General features: G+C 50.8%; 1 protein-coding gene, 1 non-coding gene and 1 pseudogene across 3 annotated transcripts in view; 1 reads left to right on the top strand and 2 right to left on the bottom strand.

Moving 5' to 3' along the window:
* Positions 1-39: 39 nt before the first annotated feature.
* On the bottom strand, positions 40-752 carry LOC116534617 (annotated as a pseudogene). Its single transcript, XR_004261807.1, has one exon. The product of XR_004261807.1 is annotated as an NPC intracellular cholesterol transporter 2 pseudogene (transcript).
* A 1,004-nt stretch (positions 753-1,756) lies between these two features.
* The window catches only part of ZAN (zonadhesin), a 68,708-nt gene continuing 54,841 nt past the window's right edge, over positions 1,757-15,623 (top strand). The window contains 13 exon segments of the mRNA XM_032254895.1: positions 1,757-1,799; positions 3,645-3,707; positions 5,176-5,322; positions 5,444-5,715; positions 5,869-5,956; positions 6,787-6,939; positions 10,206-10,370; positions 10,996-11,087; positions 11,583-11,661; positions 11,770-11,916; positions 13,423-13,694; positions 13,964-14,048; positions 14,842-15,623. Coding sequence (XP_032110786.1) covers positions 1,757-1,799; positions 3,645-3,707; positions 5,176-5,322; positions 5,444-5,715; positions 5,869-5,956; positions 6,787-6,939; positions 10,206-10,370; positions 10,996-11,087; positions 11,583-11,661; positions 11,770-11,916; positions 13,423-13,694; positions 13,964-14,048; positions 14,842-15,623 — 2,388 coding nt within the window.
* Positions 4,653-4,754, bottom strand: LOC116534669. The gene has a single exon (XR_004261817.1). It is a non-coding gene; the product is annotated as a U6 spliceosomal RNA (small nuclear RNA).

Genomic DNA, 15,623 nt, shown 5'->3' with positions numbered 1-15,623 from the left:
AAAAAAAAAAACAAAACAAAACAAAAAAAAAATTAAACATCTGTTAACCAAGTGCTGCATTTAATGAAAACGACCCAAGATAGAAAAAGAAGCATAAGACAGCCACTGACAACCAGCCATCCAGAGCTGAGTTTCTCCCACAGAGCACCTCCTCTTCAACGAATCACTGGATACCATTGGAGAGCAAGTCACTGTTGTTGAAGCAGCAGAGCTGGAGGTGCTGTCAAGAGTCAGCAGACTCGTTGGCCAGATGCACTGAACTCAATGAGGCACTTGATGAGTAACGATTTGTACTGGGATTTCCCAGCAGAAAAGACTTTGGTTTCTATCATCCTGAAGTTACCACTCCACCACCAGTTTTATAGAGGGATATTCACTTTTCACTGGTAGTTTATTCAGGTAGCTATAGGTCTTGTCTTTTTGGATGGCGCAGTTAATGCCACTCTTACAGCCATCAGACTCAGGAATGGGAAAGGGAACTGGGACGTCCATCAGGATGCCATGCACCACGGCCTTGCTGCTTTTAGATTGAATATTGCTGGTGAAGGTGACATTGACACTGTACGACTGTCCTTTGCTCAGTTGGCAGGGCTGAGTGGGGCATGATCTCACATTCACTTCCTTTATAACTCCATCCACAGAACCGCAGTCCTTGAACTGCACTGGTTCGGCCTGAGTGGCTGCGCTGAACACCAGGAGTAGGAATGTAGCGGCCAGGAAACTCATCGCAGCTAACGAAGTTCCAAGCTCGGGAAAGCTCTTTCGTTCTTTCTTTCCTTTCTTTCTTTTTTTATTTTCTTTTCTCCTTTCCTTCCCTTTCCTTTTTTTTTTCATGGAGTCTCTGTCACCTAGACTGGTGTGCAGAGGCACGATCTCGGTTCACTGCAACCTCCGCCTACCAGGTTCAAGTGATTCTCGTGCCTCAGCCTCCTGAGAAGCTGAGATTATGAGTATGTGCCACCATGCCTGCCTACTTTTTTGTATTTTTAATAGAGATGGGGTTTCACCATGTTGGCCAGGCTGGTCTCAAACTCCTGACCTCAAGTAATTACAGGTGTGAGCCACCATGTCCGGCCATTTGGAGTCCTTTCTTCACCTAACTCTCCAGTTGCCATTGTTGCCAGTTATAGAATTTTAGGTTTGAAATGGTTTTCTGTTGGAATTCTGTAGACAGTGTTCCACTGCCTCCGAGACTCCATGGTTGCTAGTGAAAAGCCGGGTGCCATGTTGATTTCTGATCCTTGGTATATGACCTGTTATTTTCTTTCTGAAAGTGTTTTCAGATCTTCTCTTCACCCCTGATATTCTGAAATCCAGTCGTTCCGTGGGTCTCTGTGCATTTACCATCCTAAATACCTTTTTAATCTAGAGACTCATATATTTCAGTTCTGGACATTTTCTTGTGTGTTTTTCTTTTTAAAGTAATAATTTCTTCTCCTTCGTTCTCTTTTTTTGAACTTTTGTTTAAGGTTAGACTCCCTAGATTGATCCTCCAAACTGTTTCTTTTTCTTTCTTTCTCTCTTTTCTTTCCTTTGCTCTAGTTCATTTCCCTTGATTTCAATCTAAGACGCTTCTACTAGAAGGTAAATTTCAGCTGTTATAGTTTTAATTTCCCAGCGCTTTCTGCGTTTCTCTGGAAGGATGCCAATCTAGGGAGGTCAGGGGCATATAAAAGTGGTCTGGGCTCCTGATTGTGCCCTTTCCCTCTTCCCTGAGGTTTCCCTTTCCCTCTTCCCTCTACCGCTGAGGTTCCTCATGGTTCGTACAGTCTGGACTCTGGTGCTGTTGGTGGGGGCTGCCTGGGGCCAGGGCCACATGCCTGCCCCTCTGAGGTAAGCTGGGCCCAGGGGGTAATAATAAACCGGGGTAAGTTGAGAGTGGCTCTAAAGAATATGGAAGGGCAGAAGTGGAGGGGGCGAGCAGACTAACTACAAAAGACCTGGAGAGTGGCCAGGCGTAGTGGCAATCCCAGCACCTTGGGAGGCCGAGGCAGGCGGATCATGAGGTCAAGAGATTGAGACATCCTGGTCAACATGGTGAAAACCTGTCTCTACGAAAAATACAAAAATTAGCCAGGCGCGGTGGTTCACACTTGTAATCCCAGCACTTTGGGAGGCCAAGGCAAGCGGATCACGAGGTCAGGAGTTTGAGACCAGCCATGAGCTCAGGAGTTTGAGACTAGCCTGGCCAACATGGTGAAAGCCTGCCTCTACTAAAAATACAAAAAATAGCTGGGCGTGGTGGTGCACACCTGTAATCCCAGCTACTGGGGAGGCTGAGGCAGGAGAATCGCTTGAACCCAGAAGGCAGAGTGAGCCAAGATCATGCTATGGTACTCCAGCCTGGGTGACAGAACAAGACTCTGACTCAAAAAAAAAAAAAAAAAATACAAAAATTAGCTGGGCTTGGTGGTGCGTGCCTGTAGTCCCAGCTACTTGGGAGGCCAAGGCAGGAGAATCACTTGAACCTGGAGATGGAGGTTGCAGTGAGCTGAGATTGCGCCACTACACTCCAGCCTGGCCTGGAGACACAGGGAGACTCCATCTCAAAAGAAAAGAAAAAAAGACCTGGAGAGGAAGGTGGGAGCCCAGTGGGATGGAAAGAGGCTGATCTTGACTGATGAACAGGAATGGGGAGAGCTGCACAGCCCCAGAGCCTGGAATTAAGGAGTGGGTTCTGGGAGCAGGACAGGGCTACAGTGTGAGGAGGGACAAAGGAGGTGTAGAGCTGGAAGACAGATCTAAGGCTAGGAGGGAAGGATGGGGGGGTCAGGCCCTCAGGAAATGGGCAAGACCCAGGGTAGACCCGGCTGATGAGAGAGACTTCAAGTACAAGGCAGCAAAGAAATAATGGATGTCAAGCCAGGCATGGTGGCTCAGGCCAGTAACCCAGCACTTTGGGAGGCCTAGGTGAGCAGATCGCCTGAGGTCAGAAGTTCAAGACCAGCCTGACCAACGTGGTGAAACCCCATCTCTACTAAAAATACAAAAGTAGCTGGGCATGGTAGCTCATGCCTGTAATCCCAGCTACTTGGGAGGCTGAGGCAGGAGAATCACTTGAACCACCTGGGTGGCGGAGGTTGCAGTGAGCTGAGACCACATCATTGCACTCCGGCCTGTTCAACCAGAGCAAAACTCGGTCTCAAAAGAAAAAAATGATGGATGCCTTGATGTCCTGCACTATGTTTGGGAGGATTTAAACAAGTAGAACTTCAACAACAAAAATAGGACGGCTGTGCGCAGTGGCTCTCACCTGTAATCCCAGCCATCTGGGAGGCCAAGGTGGGAGGATCGCATGAGGCCAGGCATTCAAGATTAGCCTGCACAACATAGAAAGACCCCATCTCTACGAAAACTAAAAATAAATTAGCTGGGCGTGGTGGCATGCTCCTGTAGTCCCAGCTACTTGGGAGGTGGGAGGATTGTTGGAGTTCAGAGGTTTGAGCCTGCAGTGAGCTGTGACTGCACTACTGCACTCCAGTCTAGGTGCTGGGGAAAAAAAAAAGAAAAAGAGAAAAAGTCAAGTTACATACATTCACTGCATAAACACTGGTCATCCTTATGTGACCACTCAGAAAACTTCAAATCATTGAGTCTTATAATTCCTGATAATGACAAAGGTTGCATTTTTGCTTTCTCCCAACCACTCCCAAGGAGAGAGAAACCTCCGGACCAGAAGCTGGTCATTCACAGCTCTAGGGACAATGGTGAGTTGGAGACCAGGAGTGCTAAGATTTCTTCTCCCTCTTCAGAACCACGCTCTGCCACCAGAATGCCAGTCCCTGAGTTCCTAGCCCAGGAGCCGCCATTTCCAGTCCCCTCCGAGCATCAGCCAGAACTACAAAACGGGTCCTGCCAGGCCAAGTCCAATCCTCCAGCCTCAGTTCATGACCCCTGACCTTGTCATTTCATCCATTCTCCCAGCCCCAGATTTCTCCTAAAAGAATCTTTCAAATCTCTGCCTGGGCCGGGCACTGTGGCTCATACCTGTAATCCCAGCACTTAGGGAGGCCGAGGTGGGAGGATGGCTTGAGGCCAGGAGTTTGAGAGCAGCCTGGGCAACATAGTGAGACCTCGTCTCTACAAAACACGAACAGTCTCTGTTCTGGACTCCAAGTCCGAAGCGTTTTCTTTTCTTTCTTTCTTTTTTTTTTTTTTTTTGGAGACGGAGTTTCACTCTTGTTACCCAGGCTGGAGTGCAATGGCGCGATCTCGGCTCACCACAACCTCCGCCTCCTAGGTTCAGGCAATTCTCCTGCCTCAGCCTCCTGAGTAGCTGGGATTACAGGCACGCGCCACCATGCCCAGCTAATGTTTTTGTATTTTTAGTAGAGACGGGGTTTCACCATGTTGACCAGGATGGTCTCGATCTCTTGACCTCGTGATCCACCCGCCTCGGCCTCCCAAAGTGCTGGGATTACAGGCTTGAGCCACCGCGCCCGGCCTTTGTTTTCTTTTCTTTTGTTTTTTTTTGAGACGGAGTCTCCCTCTTTTGCCCAGGCTGAAGTGCAGTGGCATGATCTTGGCTCACTGCAATCTCCGCCTCCTGGGTTCAAGCGATTCTGCTGCCTCAGCCTCCCGAGTAGCTGGGATTATGCGTGTGCACCACCACACTGGGTTAATTTTGTATTTTTGTATTTTTTATATATTAAAAAAAAACGGAATGCTTCATGAATTTGCGTGTCATCCTTGTGCAGGGGCCATGCTAATCTCTGTGTCGTTCATTTTACTATACATGCTGCCGAAGCGAGCACTAGTTTTTGTATTTTTAGTAGACTTGGCATTTCACTGTGTTGGCCAGGCTGCTCTCAAACTCCTGACCTCGTGATCCACCTGCCTCAGCCTCCCAAAGTTCTGGGATTACAGGTGTGTCACCGCACCCGGCCTTTTCTCTCTCTCTCTCTTTTTTTTTTTTTGAGATGGAGTCTCAATCTGTTGCCCAGGTTGGAGGTCAGTGGCTCGATCTTGGCTCACTGCAACCTCTGCCTTCCAGATTCAAGCGATTCTCCTGCCTCAGCCTCCCAAGTAGCTGAGACTACAGGTGTGCGCCACCACACCCAGCTAATTTTGTGGTACCTTTCTCTAAGCTTAGCAATCTTGCTACTTCCATCTCCCCATGTGACTCTGGGCCCTGCCCCTGCCCTCTCTGAAACCTCAGTGACCCATTCTTCCTAGACGTCCTTACCCAGTGTGATTTTGAAGATGACACCAAACCCCTCTGTGACTGGTCCCAAGTGTCTGCAGATGATGGAGACTGGGTTCGAGCCAGCGGGCCCTCTCCTGCTGGCACCACTGGGCCCCCTGGGGGGTACCCCAATGGAGGTGAGGCGCTCGGGTCAGTGAGCAGGGAGGTGGCTGGGAGGTAGGGGTGGCAAGAGAAGTGGATGGGGGGCAGCCCTCGGTGGTGGCTGGGCCTTAGGGTCATGGGCTCTGCCTCCCGCAGAGGGCAGCTATCTGCATATGGAATCGAACAACTTTCACCGGGGCGGAGTGGCCCGCCTGCGCAGCCCTAACCTGTGGGAGGAAGGACCCCTCTGCGTGCGCTTCGCCTACCGCATGTTCGGGCTGTCTTGGGGTGCCCAGCTCAGGCTGCTGCAGCTCTTGGGTGAACAGGGCCACCGCCCCCACGTGCTCTGGAAACACAGGAACACGCAGAGACCCTCCTGGATGCCCACTAGTGTCACTGTGCCTGCAGGGTTCACCCTGCCCACCCGGGTAAGGCCAGGGGCAAATCATGGGACCTTGGGGGGAATCTGGGTGTTGGGGAATCTGGGGCTGGGGATGTGGCAGAAGGGGATTGTGGGGGCCAGGCCATCTGAATTCAGGAAGGAAACTAGGGGCCAGGGTCCCCTTACCCTCCTCTTGCAGCTGATGTTTGAAGGAACACGGGGTAACACTGCCTACCTGGACATCGCCCTGGACACCCTCTCTATCCACCGGGGCTCCTGCAACCGCGGTGAGTCCCTGTCCCTCCTCCTCCCACCTGCCCTCGGACCCTTTTCTCTCCACGCTTGCACAACCCAGAGTGGCAGAAGTGGGTCATGGGCCAGGATTCTGGTTGCTTCCTCTGCCTCCGCCCTCCACAACTTTGACTCTGGAAACAGCCATGCCTGAAGAAAAAGAGATCTCGGCCCAGCACAGTGGCTCAGGCCTGTAATCCCAGCACCTTAGGGGGCCAAGGTGGGAGGATGGCTTGAGGCCAGGAGTTTGAGATCAGTCTGGGCAACATAGTAAGACCCTTGTCTCTACAAAAAAAAAAAAAAAAGATATATATAGATATATTTTTTTTTTTTTTTTTTGTGATGGAGTTTTGCTCTTGTCAGCCAGGCTGGAGCACAGTGGCGCGATCTTGGCTCACTGCAACCTTCGCGTCTCGGGTTCAAGTGGTTCTTTTGCCTCAGCCTCCCAAGTAGCTGGGATTATAGGTGCCTGCAACCATGCCCAGCTAATTCGTGTTTGTTTAGTGGAGATGGTGTCTCACTGTGTTGGCAAGGCTGGTCTAGAACTCCTGACTTCACCTGATCCACCCACCTCAGCCTCCCAAAGTGCTGAGATTACAGGCATGAGTCACTGTGCCCGGCCAAAAAATTTTAAAATTAGCTGGGCATGGTAGTGCACACCTGTAGTCCCAGCTACTTGGGAGGCTGAGGTGGGGGGATTGCTTGAGCCCAGGAATTGGAGCTGCAGTGAGCTATGATCTCACTACTGCACTCTAGCCTGGGTGACAGAGACCCTGTCTCTAAAAAAGAAAAAAATATATATCTTCCCTTCTTTCTTTCCTCTCAGTCTGTATGATGCAAACATGCAGCTTTGACATTCCAAATGACCTCTGTGGCTGGACCTGGATCCCAACTGCCTCCGGGACCAAGTGGACTCAGAAGAAGGGGCCATCGGGAAAACCAGGAGTGGGGCCTGAGGGCGACTTCTCTAGCCCAGGCAGTGAGTAGCAGCCATGCTTCTGTCCCTTGACTTTCTGAGTGACACACCTTACCATAATTGCCCTGGGACAGTCTGGCATGAACCCCTACAGCTTCAAGCCTCTTATGAGCTCACGTTTCACTCAGGAAGCCGATTCCAAGCACCCAGCCAGCCTCCCTGATCACCATCCTGCAAGCTCTACCTAGCAGACCCAACACAGCCAGTTGCTCATCTCCTTTCCCTGGTACCTTTCCTCCTCCTCCTGTTCCTCTTCCTCCTCCTCGTCCTCCTCTTCCAACTCCTCCTCTTTTTTCTGAGACAGAGTCTTACTCTGTCATTCAAGCTGGAGTGGAGTGGCACGATCTTGGCTCACTGCAACCTCTGCCTCCGGGGTTTAAGCACTCCTACTGCCTCAGCCTCCTGAGTAGCTGGGACTGCAGGTGTATACCACCACACCTGGCTAATTTGTGTAGTTTTGGTAGAGACTGGGTTTCATCATGTTGGCCAGGCTGGTCTGAAACTCCTGACCTCAAGTGATCCATCTTCCTCAGCCTCCCAAAGTGCTGGGATTACAGGCATGAGCCATCACCTCTGGCCCCTTTCATTCTTAATTCATTCAAGAAATACTGAGTGCCTACAGTGTGCCAGGTGCTGTCCTAGGCACCTGAGATACACCAGTGTACAAAACAGACAAGGAGGAGTAGGGCAGGGTAGCGGGGGACCGTTAACAAAACAAGTAAATACAGTGATAAGGTGAGCGGTGCTATTGGGAAACAAAAGCTGAACAAAGTTGGAGCCAAGTGCAGTGGCTCATACCTATAATCGCAGTCCTTTGGGAAGCTGAGATGGGAGGATCACCTCAAGTGACCTGCCCACTTTGGCCTCCCAAAGTGCCGGGATTACAGGCATGAGCCACCGCCCCCAGCCGTGAGTTATCAATTATTTATTTATTTATTTTTCGAGACAGAGTCTTGCTTTGTCACCCAGGCTGGAGTACAGTGGCTCAGTCTTGGCTCACTGCAACCTCCGCTGCCCAGGTTCAATTGATTCTCCTACCTCAGCCTCCTGAGTAACTGGGACTACAGGTGTGTGCCACCACGACCAGCTAATTTTTTTTATTTTTAGTAGAGACGGGGTTTCACCATGTTGGCAAGGCGGTCCAGAACTTCTGACCTCAGGTGATCTGCCCACCTCGGCCTCCCCAAGTGCTGGGATTACAGGTGTTGAGTCACTGTGTCTGGGCAAGTTATCAATTTTAAATAGGCTGGTCAGAGTAGGTCACATTCGGGACACATTGAGCAGGAACTTCAAGGAGATGAGGGAGTGAGGCCTGAAAATTATCGGGCGTAGCGGAGGACATTCCAGGCCGAGGGGCCAGCTGTGCAAAGGCCCTGAGGTAGCAGCAGGGCTGTTGAGGAAGGATGGGATTGAGGCACAGCAAAGAGTCATGTGGCCGGGATAAAGAGGGTGAGCTGAGACCCACATGAGAGGCAGATCACATAGAGCCTTGAAGTTCCTTGTCAGGACCATGGCTTTTCTATTCTGTGTGCATGGGAGCCTTTGCAGGATTTTGAGCAGTGACTTGATCTGACTTTTTTTTTTTTTTTGAGATGGAATCTTGCTCTGTCTCCCATGCTGGAGTGCAGTGGTGTGATCTCGGCTCACTGCAACCTCCACCTCCTGGGTTCAAGCGATTCTCCTGTCTCAGCCTCTCGAGTGGCTGGGATTACAGGCGCCCGCCACCACACTGAGCAAATTTTTTATTTTTAGTAGAGATAGAGTTTCACCATGTTGGCCAGACTACTCTCGAACTCCTGACCGCAGGTGATCCACCCACCCCAGCCTCCCAAAGTGTAGGATTACAGGTGTGAGCTACCATGCCCAGCGGATCTGACTTATTTTAAAAGGATTTTTTGTGTGTGTTGAGGATCCAATCAGGTGAACAGGCAAGGGTCGGTGCAGGGAGGCTGTTGCAAAAATCCAGGCGATATTCTTTCCTTTCTTCCTTCCCTCCCTCCCTCCCTCTTTCGTTTTCTTTTCTTTTCTTTTCTCTTCTTTCCTTCTTTCCTTCCTTCCTTCTCTCCTTCTCTCCTTCCTTCCCTCCTCCCTCCCTTCCCTGCCCATCCTGCCCTTCCTTTTCTTTCCTTCTTTTCGATGGAATCTCCCTCTGTGGCCAGGCTGGAGTGCAGTGGCATGATCTCGGCTCACAGCAACCTCCACCTCCTGGGTTCAGGCAATTCTCCTGCTTCAGCCTCCTGAGTAGCTGGGATTATGGGCATGCGCCACCAAGCCTGGCTAATTTTTATTGATTTTTCTTCTTTTTAGTAGAGATGGGGTTTCACCGTGTTGGCCAGGCTGGTCTCGATCTTCTGATCTTGTGATCCACACACTTTGGCCTCCCAAAGTGCTGGGATTACAGGCATGAGCCACTCCGCCCGGCTGATATTCTTTCTTTCTGTGCACTAAAATCTGTCTCTAGCTTCTTTCCACCACCTCCCTGCGCTCTCAGCTGAGCTTCTCTTTCTCTTTCTACTGTTGACTTCTTCCTTTTGTCTCTCACACAGCATTCACTTTCTCTCTCAATGTTCTCCACACACCCCACATTTCCAGCCCTCACTGAGCCAAGCATTGTAGGTCAGACATAGAGGGTCCTGCTCCCTAATTTGCTTTCTGAGTTTATACTTCTTATTTTTGAATTAAAAAAAATGTTTTAAAAAATTAGGCCAGGTGCGGTGGCTCATGCTCGTAATCCCAGCACTTTGGCAGGCCGAGATGGGCAGATCACTTGAGGCCAGGAATTCAAGACCAGCCTGGGACATATAGTGAGCCCTCGTCTCTATCAAAATTACAAAATTAGCCCGGCATGGTGGTGCACACCTATAGTCCCAGCTACTCAAGTAGGCTGAGGCGGGAGGATCAACTGAGCCTGGGGAGGTTGAGGCTGCAGTGAGCCATGATTGTGCCGCTGCACTCCAGCCTGGGCGACAGAGTGAGACTCCCAGAAACAAAAACAACGAGTTAGCACCCAAAGGACAGAGTTCTAGTTGCTGCTTTGGAGAGGGTGCACGGTGTTTTCCATGGCAATGCCGAGTCCTTACCCAGCCCAGGCATTTCTGGGAAAGTTGAAGACATCAGTCTGTTGGGACAGGACCACCTCGGCGCTGCCTGATTGTAGGCTGCTGTTTGGGCTCCCCAGGGACAGGTCCCCAGCCTCCTCAGGGCCCTATCTCTGTTGCCATCTTCCCTCAGTTCCCTCCACCCCAGTTCTCCGGCCTTTTCCTTCACAGGTGGCTACTATATGCTCCTGGACCCAAGGAACGCAAGAGCTGGGCAGAAAGCCATCCTCCTGAGCCCCGTGAGCCCGTCCTCTGGCTGTCTGAGCCTTTCCTTCCACTACATCCTCTGGGGCCAGTCTCCTGGCGCAGCACTCCACATTTACGCTTCAGTCTTAGGTTAGAGCAGATAATTCACGGGATTTACACTGAGCTGCGCACATCTCCGAGGGTTGGCTTGTTGCGAAAACATGGGGCATCCCTCAGGGTCTAGGGAGGTCTGGAATATGTGCGAGATTATTCCATGAAAGGGAAATCATGACGGGGAGGGCACTGAATTCTGGCAAAATAGATAAGTAGGTTGTGCTGGCCCAGCACGGTGGCTCATGCCTGTAATCCCAGCACTTTAGGAGGTCGAGGCAGGTAGATCACCTGAGGTCAGGAGTTCGAGACCAGCCTGGCCAACATGGCAAAACCCTGTCTCTGCTAAAAATACAAAAATTGGCCAGGCATGGTGGCACATGCCTGTAATCTCAACTACTCAGGAGGCTGAGGCAGGAGAATCACTTGAACCTGGGAGATGGAAGTTGCAGTGAGCCGAGATTGCACCACTGCACTTCAGCCTGGGCAACAAAGCAAGACTCCATCTGAAAAAAATAAATAAATAAAATAAAAAGGAAGGTTGTGCTTTCATTTGGTTTTAATATTCCCCAACTATGCCTTCTCATCCTCATCCTCCCGGGTATAGTTCAAAGTCATTTCCCTGTCCTGTTAAGCTCACTTCTCTCCAATTCCTTCCCTGCAGGGAGCATACGGAAACACACTCTCTTCTCAGGACACCCTGGACCCAACTGGCAAGCTGTTTCTGTCAATTACACAACTGTGGGACGGATACAGGTGTGGAGAAGCAAGGGGTCGGGTCCTTGCACATGGTAGGCACCCCACAGTTGAAATAAATTGAGGGGTCCAGCGCTGTGGCTCATGCCTGTACTCCCAATACTTTCGGAGGCTGAGGAGGGAGGATTGCTTCAGGGCAGGAGTTCAAGATCAGCCTGGGCAACATAGCAAGACCCCATCTCTAAAAAAAAAAAAAAAATAAAATTGGGCAGGCATAATGATGTGCACCTGTAGTCCCAGCTACTCAGGAGGCCGAGGTGGGAGGATCACTTGAGACCTGAAGGTCAAGGGTGCAGTGAGCTATGATTGTACCACTGCACTCCAGCCTGGGCAACAGAGCAAGACCCTGTCTCGAAAAAAGAAAGAAAGAAATGAATTGAGGGTCTGGGCACAGGGAGTAGGGGTTCTGGGACCTGAAATGGAGTCGAGTCACATCAGGGGCTTGGGGGTGTGGGGTGTATGTTCACTCCTGGCCCACTCTCTGTTTCTTTCCAGTTCATCGTGGTGGGCGTTTTTGGAAAGATCCCAGAGCCAGCTGTGGCAGTTGATGCAGTCAGCATCGCTCCTTGCGGGGGTAAGAGTGGGCCCTGAGAGGCCCGGATCTCTCAGAATCTGGGGTGGGTTGGGGGAGGGCTGGAGAGTGTCACTCAGCTTGCTCAAATCTCCTATTTTGATTCCCCAGAGGGCTTTCCTCAGTGTGACTTTGAAGATAGCGCCCATCCCTTCTGTGACTGGGTCCAGACTTCCAAGGATGGTGGACATTGGGTCCTCGGACATAAAAACATATCCATCCACGGCATGGGCCCCTCGGGAGATTTCCCTAGCGCAGGTAAGGAGATTGAGGAGCACTCACGCCAAGGAATTCACTGAATCTGCTCCCAGATGGGGGCTGGCTGCTGTGATTGATGGGAGAAGTTGTTTCAGGTGGTGGGACGATTAGTCCACAGGTGTTTATTCCGAAACTGCCATGCGTGGGGACTGTGGAGATAGCAGAGTAACTTAAGGATTCTCAAGACTGTGAGGTAACTGAAATTCTTGAGAAAACCCAGGCATCTCACTTCATGGAGCCCCAAGCTTCAAAATCCACCACCTCATTTTCAGTCTAGACATTTATGAGGAGCTTATGCCTGCAATTCCAGCACTTTGGGAGGCCGAGGAGGCAGGAGGATTGCTTGAGCCCAGGAATTTGAGCTCAGCCTGGGCAACATAGTGAGAACTGCATCTCTACAAAAATTAAAAAAAGGTTTTAAAAAAAATTGTTATTTATTTATTTATTTTGAGACAGAGTCTCGCTCCATCGCCAGGCGCCAGGCTGGACTGCAGTGGCATGATCTCGGTTCACTGCAACCTCTGCCTCCCGGGTTCAAGCAATTCTCTTACCTCAGCCTCCCGAGCAGCTGGGACTACAGGTACGCACCACCATGCCCAGCTAATTTTTTTTAAACTTTTTTTAAAAAATTAGCCAGATGTGGCTGGGCGCAGTGGCTCACGCCTATAATCCCAGCACTTTGAGAGTCCTGGGCAGGCAGATCACAGTGTCAAGAGATTGGGACCATTCTGGCCAACATGGTGAAATCTCATCTCTACTAAAAAATAAAAAAATTGGCCAGGCGCAGTGGCTCACACCTGTAATCCTAGCACTTTGGGAGGCCAAGGCAGGCAGATCATGCAGTCAGGAGTTCCAGACCAGTCTGGCCAACATAGTGAAACCCCATCTCTACTAAAAATAGAAAAAATTAGCCGGGCGTAATGGTGTGCACATGTAATCCCAGCTACTTGGGAGGCTGAGGCAGGAGAATCGTGTGAACCCAGGAGGCAGAGGATGCAGTGAGCTGAGAGCACGCCAGGCAAGAATGTGAGACTCTGTCTCAAAAAAAAAAAAAAAGAAAATTACAAAAATTAGCTGGGCGTGTTGGCATGTGCTTGTAGTCCCAGCTACTCAGGAGGCTGAGGCAGGAGAATCACTTGAACCCTGGAGGTGGAGGTTGCAGTGAGCTGAGATCGCACCACTGCACTCCAGCCTGGGGAACAGAGCAAGACTGCATCTCAAACACACACACACACACACACACACACACACACATACACACACACACACACGCACGATATTAACAAACGCAGTCGGCAGTGGAGTCTAGGTTGCTGGTTTGTGTTTCCCTTTCTAACCCCACCTTCTGTAGCTAGATGTCTAAAATGAGCAGAAGAAATAATGCTACGACCTGGAGAATTTGAGTGTTCGCTCAGATGCCCGCTTGGAAAGCAGAGCGTTGCTAACGCAGCAGCTGGTGTGTCCTGTGCAGGCTTCTCATCTTGCCCATTCGCTTCCTTTGCCCAGGTGGTCACTATATCTACCTTGAGACTGACAAATTCTCCCGGGCAGGGCAGTCAGTCAGACTGGTGAGCCGGCCCTTCTGCGCCCCGGGTGACATCTGTGTGGATTTCGCATACCACATGTATGGCCTTGGGGAGGGTACTACGCTCAAGCTCCTCCTGGGAAGTCCTGCAGGGAGCCCCCCAGTTCCTCTCTGGAAATGTGTGGGGTCCCAGAGCCCTTATTGGCAGAATACCTCTGTCACCATCCCTTCAGGACATCAACAGCCCATGCAGGTGAGAGATGGAGACGGGGGCCCTGACTGTGTGGGGTAAGGGGCAATGACGGGTCTGGGGGTACCACCAGGGCTGAAGAGGTAGGAAGCTGGAAAGAGAGCCGAGAAAAGGGCAACTTCATATTATGGAAAACGAGAAAAGGGGTTGGAACGGGGCTGGACCGTTGAGGCTGGAGAGGACAGACTCTATGCCCAGCGGAGTCACAGAGTTGCTGGAGATTCATTTTTGTTTCTCTCTCCATCTCTCTCCCTTGTCGCCTTCGCCTTCAGCTGATTTTTAAGGCCATCCGGGGCAGCAACACAGCCTTTGTGGTTGCTCTGGGTTTCATCTTGATCAATCCTGGGACTTGTCCAGGTAAGCCCAAAGCCAAGGCTCCAGGAAGGAGGCTGTACCCTGAGATCACCATTCCCCGGGGTTCTCTCTATGATCTGCTTAAAATGCAAGTCCTCCCTGGAGCCTGAAAGCCTGAATTCTCATCCAGCTGGCCTTGTTTTCCATCTTCTTCTTTTTTATTACTATTTTTATTTTGAGATGGAGTCTCACTCTGTTGCCAGGCTAGTGTGTGCAGTGGCCGAATCTCAGCTCATTGCAACCTCTGCCTCCTGGGTTCAAGCGATTTCTCCTGCCTCAGCCTCCCGATAGCTGGGACTGCAGACATGCACCACCACGCCCAGCTAATTTTTATGTTTTTAGTAGAGGGGGGTTTCACCATGTTGGCCAGGATGGTCTTAAACTCCTGACCTCGTGATCTGCCCTCCTCGGCCTCCCAAGGTGCATGGATTACAGGTGTGAGCACCGCAGCTGGCCTGTTTTCTGTCTTCTACCTACCTGTCCCTTCTCCATATTTTGGGATGTTTGCCTGGGTGAATGTGGCTCGGATACCACGGATTTTGGGGGCTCATCCAGAACCCCTTTCCCTGCAATCTCAAAGGCAGGACCCATATCCTATTCATTTCTGGGTTTCTCTTATCTGCTACAATATCTGACATATATTAGTGTTTGTTGAATGAATAAAGGTTGGGGGTTGGAAGTAGAAAGAGGGGTGTGAATAAGTCGCCCCTTGGGGCCTACCCACTCCAATTAGATGGCAGTGAAGAGGATGGTGGATGGTTTGGGCTAAACTCCAGGGATTCTTTATTCTTTGCAGTAAAAGTGCTACCAGTGCTTCCTCCTACATCTCCAGCTTCTTCCGCTGTCCCTTCTGAAACCACTGGCCTCACAGAAAACCCTACAATCTCCACACAAAAACCTACAGTTTCCACAGAAAAGCCCACAGTCCCCAAAGAAAACCCCACCATTCCCACGGAAAAACCTAGCATCCCTACTGAAGAGCCCTCTATCCCTACTGAAAAGCCCATCATTTCCACAGAAAAGCCCACTGTCCCCACAGAAGAGCCCAGCACCCCCACTGAGGAGACCACCATCTCCACAGAAGAACCTGCCATCTCCACAGAGAAACCCAGTGTTCCCACAGAAAAACCCACCATCCCCACTGAAGAAGCCACCACCTCCATTGAAGAGACCACCATCTCCACCGAAGAGCCCACCACCCCCACGGAAAAACCCACCATCCCCACAGAAAAACCCATCATCTCCACGGAAAAACCCATCATCCCCACTGAAGAAACCACCATCCCCACTGAAGAGACCACTGTCCCCACTGAAAAACCAACTGTCCCCACTGAAATACCTACCATTCCCACTGAGACAACCACCGTCCCCACAGAAAATCTGACTGTTCCCACTGTACAGCCCACCACTCCCACTGAAGAGACCACCACCTCCACAGAAGAGTCCACCATCCCCACTGAAGAGACCACTGTCCCCACAGAAAAACCCACCATCCGCACTGAAGAGACCGCCATCCCCACAGAAAAACCCACCATCCCCACAGAAAAACCGACCATCCACACTGAAGAGACCACCGTC

The sequence above is a fragment of the Sapajus apella genome, unplaced genomic scaffold (assembly GCF_009761245.1).
Source record: "Sapajus apella isolate SASKATOON/1434 unplaced genomic scaffold, GSC_monkey_1.0 scaffold88, whole genome shotgun sequence".
NCBI lineage: Eukaryota > Metazoa > Chordata > Mammalia > Primates > Cebidae > Sapajus > Sapajus apella.
This window is presented reverse-complemented; position numbering and strand designations above follow the sequence as displayed.